This window comes from Desmodus rotundus, chromosome X (assembly GCF_022682495.2).
Source record: "Desmodus rotundus isolate HL8 chromosome X, HLdesRot8A.1, whole genome shotgun sequence".
In the NCBI taxonomy this organism is placed as follows: Eukaryota; Metazoa; Chordata; class Mammalia; order Chiroptera; family Phyllostomidae; genus Desmodus; species Desmodus rotundus.
The window spans coordinates 31947999-31957090 of NC_071400.1; the positions used below are offsets into that span (position 1 = coordinate 31947999).

A 9092-nucleotide genomic window follows, 5' to 3' on the forward strand; every position below is an offset into this window, starting at 1 on the left:
CTGGCAATAGCTCCATTTTTCAGTCAGTACTTACTTATTGATGTTATCACCCCTGTTAATGTGAAGCTATTAAGTTTTCAATATATGTTCCTTATATTAATTAGAGGCCTTATTCTTCTGAGAACATATCATCTTCAGGCCAAGGAGAGTCATTACATATAACCAAGAAGCTAGAGGTTTTCTTTTTCCAACTTGATTCCCACCCACCCTGTTTGAGCTCTTCCCATGTTATGCTTAGTGGGGAACAAGACACAGACTACCCCACTGGGCAAGTATCTGGCTTCATTGCTTGTGGCCTTCAGGAATCACTTTCAACAATTTTTTAAAATTTTATTTTTATTTTTTAAAATATTTTTTATTGCTCTTCAACTAAAGTTGTCTCCGTTTCCCCCCCACCAGTCCCCCCCCAACCATCCCTACTTCCCATCCTCGATCCCACCCCCCACCCCTTGGTTTTGTCCATGTGTCTTCATAGTTGTCCCTGAAAACCCTTCCCCTTCCCCCCCACTAGCCCCTCCTACCTCCTCTCTGGTTACTGTCAGTTTGTTCTTAATTTCAATGTCTCTGGTTATATTTTGCTTGCTTGTTTGTTTTGTTGAATAGGTTCCACTTATAGGTGAGATCACCTCCATCTCTTATTAAAAACAGTCTTGTGTTTCAGTTTGAAAGTGAAAAACACATTTAAACTATTTGATGTCCTTTCCCTTAAAAATCATCTTCTATAATCTATAAGTAACTAAACTTTTGTTGGAAATTATTGCTACCTCAAAATCAGCACACCCAGCAAATCTAATCAGTATTATTTTCAGTTAATGTATTATATATTGGAAGTTTTACAAAATTGTGTGATTGACCTATTAAGTGCACTCAAAGTAAAAGTCTTGATTCCAGTAGAGAATTTTCAGGCAAAAAAAGAGATATTACATAAAACCAAGAAGCAAGAAGCTTAATTTTTCCCCAACCCAACCGCTCCCTTAGAGTTCCTCTATGCTATCCCCAAATGGGAGCAAGAAGTTAACTATCCCATGTTGTCATATTCTTTATTTTTGACATAGCTAAGCGTGATCTAGCCCGCCCTGTTTACCTCCCAAAAGAGCAGCATTAGTGAGTTCTTCTGAATTCTGTTAATAGTGTTGCTCTTTGTATAAATAAAAAAGTATGTGTCAGTTGCCCTTTCCAGTTTTCTTGGGCTTATTGTTTTTGCATAATAAGAGATTTTTGTTCTTATTTTTGCTTGCTTTTATTTCTGAATACTCCAGCCAGAAGCTGGGATTTAACTTTTCTCCTGCTCCATAAACATTTTTTTTTATAGAATCCCACCGCTCCATGCACACACACACACACGTTTATTGTAACTACTTAACATTTCTGTCTTAACTGATTATGTTGACATATTAATATGCCTGTATAAATAGAGAAGGGGGTTAGGAATGGGTGTCAGGAAAAGGGAATTGATGGGAGAGAGTCTTTTAACAATTTAACAGGTTTAGTACAAGTACATCATTTATTCTTCATACATGCAATAACCATTGCCTACATATAATTATGAAAAGAAACATGATATTTGCAAGGCATTTTAGATCATTTGAATGAATTTGGTTTTTTAAAAATCTTTTCACTACAAGTGTGTATATGAGCCTGGCATATTGCTGAAATGTAATTCCTTAGGAATGTTGCCTTTCTTTGATACTCGGTACAATGGGAAACTAGGGGAAGCTTAAGAGTAGCTGTCACTTAAGTGAAAAAGGAGTCAGTTATTTCTGGCACCTTTCAAAATTATGTCATATAAGCAATCGATCTTCCATTGAGGTTTTCTATATTGAGGAGAAATAGCTCAGCTATCTTTCACTTCAGTGAAATATTAGTAAGTCAACTTTCAAATAATGAAATAACTTATAGAAAACATGTCAGATTTTTTCAAATAAGTGTACAATAAACTTGCTGCAATCTATCAGATGTCTCCATATCTCTTAATGGGTTTTGGGGTTTTCTTCCTTAAGCAGCAAATCACCAGCTGGCACTTTAGGATTCTAGAGCCCATCCTCCCTTTATGGGAGCCATCCTTGTCCAAATGGTTTTCTTGAAGCTTAATACCTTTCTCAATCTCAAAGAATCTGTAAGTTCCACATCATCTCTTGGGACTACTTCTGGACTCCAGTAGAATCACCTGAGAAAATAAGATTCCTGGTAATACATGTGAAACAACCCACCTAAGTGTAATTCTTAAGTTGGAGAGGGTCTCTAATTTAAATGCCAGGTCACCTGACTACTGAAGATGATAAGGGTCAACAAACTTCTGTGAAGGGCCAGAAAAAATATTTTCAGGTTTGCCGGGCATGGGAAGTCTTCACAACTAATCAACTCTACTGTTACATTGCAAAAGCAACTATAGACAATGTATAGACAAATAGGAGAGGCTGCATTCCAATAAAGCTTTATACATGCATACTGAAATTTGAAATGCATATAATTTTTATGTATTCTTCCTTTGACTTTCCCCCAACTCTTTAAAGATGTAAAAACCACTCATATTTTTATCTTGTGGGTCATACAAAAGCAGATGGCATACTGGCCTTGACTTTCTAGCTGTAGTTTGCCTGACTCCTGTTGTAGATTTTCCCAGTTACCTTGTTACCATTCCCACCTCTCATAGACTATGATGGAACCAATGCTTTGTGGCTCCAACTCCTTGCCTTGCATTATCCCTGCTTCTCCACTATCAAAATTGTGGCACTAACCTTGTAAATACGAAAAATAGAAATTAGGATCTGTATACATACTTTTTAATTATATATATTCTATTTTAAAACTAAACACTATTGACTTTACTACTAATAATAGTAATTCTGTATGAGGAAAGTAGAGATTAAATTATGGGGGGGAATGTTAATGGAGATGGATTATTTAGCTGGAAGAAAACAAATTTATGAATGATGAACTTGCTGGTAGAAATATTGGTGGTTAATAGCCATCTTACACTTAGGGGCTTTCCATATGAGAGATTATACATATCTATAGGTGGATTTTATATATATATATATATAGATAGATAGATAGATAGATAGATAGATAGATGCATGTATAGATAGATTCTTGTAACTTCTACTAGGAAAAAATGCAATTAACTCACGGAAATACAGCATTATCTTTCTACATAGGTAAATTTTAGTGATCATAGAGAGTGAATAGTTATTCAGTCTCTAGCTTCACTATAAAAGGAATAAGAGGAAACTAGTGGAAACTGCATGAAAACAGATTGAATTAGACATAAGGAAAGACTATTACACTCTAGAAATTTCAAAGTTCAAAGCAGAGTTCTTCATTAAGAAAAACCTAGAACTATAGTAAAATAGCCTTGACCTCAAATAGATGGGAAAGATGATCTCTGGAAGTCTTCTAAAACCCTTTTAGTGATAGGATGTGTGGTTGGACTACTTTTTTTATCAGTTAAAATCCATTAATTACTTTGCTGATGCCAAGTGTTACCATTAGACTAGAGAGAGACAATAATGTGCATTCAGTAGGATTTTGTTTGTCAAGTAGCTGAAAGTCTTGCTAAAGGCAAATGGAAATGCACATTTAAAAAGACATCAGTGACTGGACATAGTCAAAGACAGTATGGCAGTATTTGGCAGTTTTAGCTCATCATTAATTGTGAAATACTCCCCCCCCCCTTATCTGGAGGAAAGATTTTGCAGGATCTTGCTACTTGATGGAAGGGTTTAGAAGAAATAGAGTTGGTAAGAGCCCAAGCCTAAAGCAAAGAGAGTAGGTCAGAATGAGAATAGTGAAAGCCTTTGAAATAAGACTGAAAACTCAGACCTAAAGTGTACGGAAAGAGAAATTAGTAAAAGGATATGAAGTGGTATAATATAGGTGTTGTTAGAAGAGAATTGAGTACTTGACATAGTGGATTTGATGAAGAAATAAAATTATTGAATAGACTAGGAAATTATTCTGTCAATCTCTGTCTCTAGTTTTGCCTGTTCTCATGTTATCTTTTTAATAGGAAACCTTGTTCAAAGGATGATTCATCAGTTAGAATGTCACTTGGCTACAAGTAGCAAAACCTTATTTGAGTGGCTTCATCAAAAAGCTGCACTATCTGGAACTATACTATATGGTCAACTCCAACTTCAAGGGGATCTGATAATTTGAACTTTATTTTAAATTTGGCACAGTGCCTCCCTGAGAGTGTTACGGGTAGTAAAAAGTAGGGCTAGGGGAAGCAAGGAATTGGATTAGCAATTGGCAGTGTCTGCAATAAATCATATAAACTTTTCAAGTCAATTTAGACTTCATGCTTTTAAAAAAGACTCACATTTTCTATTTGTCTGGACTTTTGTTCTATTTTTGAGGTTACAACAAATTGATATTTAAATAAGTTGAGGTCTTTTTTCCAAAATACTGTGTGTTATAGTTGGTAAATTTATTACTGAGAGGAAGTGCCCCTAATAAAAATCTTAGCTTCATATTATGCTGCCAATTACTTTCAAGTTAAGAGCAGTACTGGCTGCAACAGTGTTGGGCATATACAAACTATTGGCTTTAATGTATAGATGTAGAAAAATTATTGTCAGTGTGCATTTTGTAGTCTGGATATGAAATAAAGCAATAGGCATGAGAACATACACCTGGCAGTGTACATACTTTTTTTTCTCAACTTAAAATTTTGCTTTATATCTATTAACTTTTTTTTTTTTTTTTTACCTATATGGTATATCAACACAGGGGCCTAGAATTGGAATATTTTACTTCTTTGTCATTTTTGTCATCTTTCCTTCCCACATTTTTAGAAATGGGAGAAATGTCAAATCATAAAGATACAAGAAGAAAAGAAATCTTAGTGATTTCTGCAGTGAAAGAAATGTGTTAGATTATTACACTAAGTATCTAGTCTAGTGTAACATGCATTAATGGTTCAAATTATTAATATAACCTCAATAATTAACATGAGACCTCCAAAGAATACCTCATATCTATAATATATTTCAGTTATTTGGATATTATTATTAATGTTTCACCTGAAAGAAAAAAAATAATTGCTAAATTTCAAATTATATATCATTTTCTTTCTTTCTTTTTTAACAACAGCTACAGTAGAATGTTACAATCCAAGAACGAATGAATGGACCTATGTTGCCAAAATGAGTGAACCCCACTATGGCCATGCTGGGACTGTGTATGGAGGAGTAATGTATATTTCAGGTGAACAATTATGCTTCAAGGACAATTAATATAATATATAAACTTTTTAACTGTCACCATCTTTCTATATAGTATTAATGAAATAATCTAGAACATGGATAATCAACATATAATTTATGTTGACTTTAGAAGATATGCAGGGTGGGCAAAAGTAGGCTAACAACAATAATAATATAATAAATAAATAATATAAGAGTAAACTCTGTGTTTCACATACTTACAACTGTAAACCTACTTTTGCCCATCCCTGTATTTTGGCCACATGCACATATGTTTTGCTAAGAAAAATTTCTCAACTGGCTACACTTTGCTTACAGTGTCCCAGTAGCAACTTTCATTTTCAGACTGTTGGTATTTAAATCATCCTTCTGTAGAATTTAGAAGAGTGTTATTTTAATGAAATGTTCACCTCTGGTTTTGAAATTTTCTTTTGTTAGCCAGGTTCTTATCATTTGGCCCTGAAACAGTCTACCTCAGACAGTATGTCCCCCGTTTGAGGGCCTGCTAGTGCCAGGCCAGCAGTTATATTACTAAAGAACAAAGGTGGTCACGTGATGTTTGTGGTCTGAGTCTCTGAACACTGCCTTATGAAATTTACAATTAACAAGGATCACTGAAAGGCCTGGAGTGTGTGATTGGCAGGTTTTTGTGTTAAATTTATGAGCAACTACGGGATGTCTTATATTGAAAGTCATCCAGAAAATCATATGCTCCACTAATCAATGATTTATACCATCTACCTATTTTCTGTCTGTAGATGCTATGCCATTATAATGAGAGCTCCAAATCCTCTGGGGAAAAAATGACATCTCAATTGTTCTAGTGGTGACTTGGCATAACCAGCATATGTTGCATATATGACGTTCGCAATCAAGAGCAGGTTGAAACCACAGCTGATTTTTCAAACCAGAGAACACTGTTGTGCTTTCTAATAATTCTGTAAATTACAGAAAAAAATATTAAAAAACAAAAGAAAAAACTGATTTCTATCTGGCCACCAGATATTAGAGCTTTGAATGATATGGCTGAAAATTAATGTAGTTCTCTCCCTAATCCAGAAAACATATCGTCTGATTGTTTAATTATAGAGACTGATTTGTGATCTAAGAATACACTTTGTAGATGATATCAAAATTGTACACACAAAATTCCATATATATTTAGCATTCTAATTTTTTAGCTTTGTAAATGTCCATGCTGATAGGACATGACCTCACCCACCCTCACCCCATCCACCAAAAACTACAAAACAAACAATTCTGAATCTTATTATAAGCTTGTATATATGCACACTATCAACTTTTCCAAAGCATTTTGATTTATTGCAATTCATAGTCATAGTCATAGTCTTAATAAAATAATTAGAGTAGATATTCTTAATAGGCACCTACAATGTAAGTGCCCTAGCCCTGTTCTCAATGCCCAGATGGTACCCAATAAAAAGCATTAGGATCGAATGATGCTTTGTAGTTGGAATTTACTGCAGACCCAACTCTAAAAGTGGCCAAAATATATTTTCATTCGGTAAAGAATTTTAAGAACACCTGTTAAATCCCATGGGTCTCTAATTGAGAAAGTCATTGCAATAATATAAACTATACTTTTGTTCTTTAAGAAGATGAAAATGCTATTTTCTCCCTTTTTAGTCCATGGAAAATATTTATAGAGGGCAGACATTTATAAGAACACTGTTGATAAGGTATAAAATGTCATAATTGTGGCTAGAAGGTAATTACCTATGACAGATCCTTTTATTTACTTTTGCATTTTTATAATAATCTATTATTTTCATTCTTTAGGAGGAATTACTCATGATACTTTCCAAAAGGAGCTCATGTGCTTTGACCCTGATACTGACAAATGGATCCAGAAGGCACCAATGACCACTGTCAGAGGTCTGCATTGCATGTGTACAGTGGGAGAAAGGCTCTATGTCATCGGTGGCAATCACTTCAGAGGAACAAGTGATTATGATGATGTCCTAAGCTGTGAATACTACTCACCCATCCTTGACCAGTGGACCCCAATTGCTGCCATGTTAAGAGGGCAGAGTGATGTTGGGGTTGCTGTCTTTGAAAATAAAATCTATGTGGTTGGTGGGTATTCCTGGAATAATCGTTGTATGGTAGAGATAGTGCAGAAATATGATCCAGATAAAGATGAATGGCATAAGGTTTTTGATCTCCCAGAGTCCCTTGGTGGCATCCGAGCGTGCACACTCACGGTTTTTCCACCTGAAGAAACCACACCATCACCTTCTAGAGAGTCCCCTCTTTCTGCACCCTGAGATCATCCCTACAACTAAGATGCTGTAGTCCTATCTTTGCAATGTGCCATGGATCTCTTCTTTTGCTGTCCCCCCTTAAGTAGTGTATGTTAGGATTAGCCTCCAGTAATTGATACGCATATTGAAAACAAAGACTGATATTATTTGTGCTGTTTGTCTGGCTTATTAGAGTGTTTATAAAGTGGTAACAAAACCATTCTGGAAATGTATCCCATAGAAGCTGACATTTAACATACAAAAAGAAAAAAGAAAAAAAAACAACCAAGTTATTGTCTTTAAAATGTTTCTTCAGTACTTTTTTTGATGCTGTGTACTGGCTATGAGGTATTTGTCATCTTGCATTAGAAAGCCCAATAAACTAAGTTGAAGCTGGATTATAGTAAATGTACAATTGTGGTAACTAGGCTTCAAAGTAAAAAGTTTTCCTTTCATCTTGACTGTAAGGTGTCAAAGGGAGGCAGCCTGCTCCAGCAGAAAACAATAGACAAAAGGTTGCCAACTCGCATGAGCTACCTCCCTTTTTTCATAAAGTATTTTTGACATATCTGTCAACCCACCTGTCTGTGTGGGTACATTCAGAACATATAAAGTTTCTTAGACGCACAGGAGAAAGAATAACTGAAATTCACCAATAGTAATTTTTAAAAACCAGCATGACCCTTCCACTTATAAACAAGGGTTGGGAGTTTTAAAAGTGTATAAATACACACATGCATAGAAATATTAAATATAAAACTTTAAACATTGAGTGGCATGTCAAATAAATGTAAAACAATTAAAAATTCTTCCAAAAAGCAGCTTCTGTTAAAATGGAATTCAGTATGTACATGCTGAACGCACATATGTAGAATCGTGCTGAATTACGTGGATAAGGGCTGGAAATTTTGAGCAACTAAATATATCACTTGACCAAATTGTACCTTCCAAAACTGTAAACTACACCTTCTCCTTTGCTGTTGAGGTAACTTCCATATTGTATGTATTCTGTATACTCTCAGTTCATAAGGTTATTTAGCACAATGTATAGCAGCTTCACCTGGTAAGCTGCTTTCGCTCAGTGAATTTAACTTCCATGTTTTATCTTTTTGTTCAATAAAAAAACATTTAATGTTATTTTGGTCTGAAGAACCTCATTATTGTCTGATTTGACTTCCTTTTATTAAATATCCTTTTTTTTTTTTTTTAGTATAGCAAGATTCAAGTGACCAGGACTTAGAGCACCGAACAACTTGAATTAATTCATATTAATGACTTTCATTCAACGAAAAAAAGAACTTGACCACATTTAACATCACTGGTCTAAACTCATTACTGGTTGTCTTAGAGCAGGGGTGTCAAACTCATTTTCACCGGGGACCACATCAGCCTTGCGGTTGCCTTCAAAGGGCTGAAGTAATTTTAGGACTGTATAAATGTAACTACTCCTTAACTGTTAAGTAGTTGAAATTACATTCAGCCCTTTGAAGGCAACCGAGAGGCTGATGTGGCCCCCAGCGAAAATGAGTTTCACACTCCTGTCTTAGCGGGGTTGTTTAGTGGTAGATGCTGTTTGACTCTTCTTCATTACCACAGAATTAATACCAGGCATGTCTAAATT

The 9092-nt window shown here is 35.1% G+C and overlaps 1 protein-coding gene across 6 annotated transcripts in view; it reads left to right on the forward strand.

Moving 5' to 3' along the window:
* Positions 1-8606, forward strand: part of KLHL13 (kelch like family member 13) — a 231474-nt gene extending 222868 nt beyond the window's left edge. For all 6 annotated transcript variants that reach the window (XM_045194378.3, XM_024559102.4, XM_045194379.2 and 3 more), the window contains 2 exons: positions 5095-5208; positions 7008-8606. In XM_045194378.3, coding sequence (XP_045050313.2) covers positions 5095-5208; positions 7008-7495 — 602 coding nt within the window. In that variant the 3' untranslated portion in view covers positions 7496-8606. The remainder of the gene's footprint in view (positions 1-5094; positions 5209-7007) is intronic.
* Positions 8607-9092: the final 486 nt, after the last annotated feature.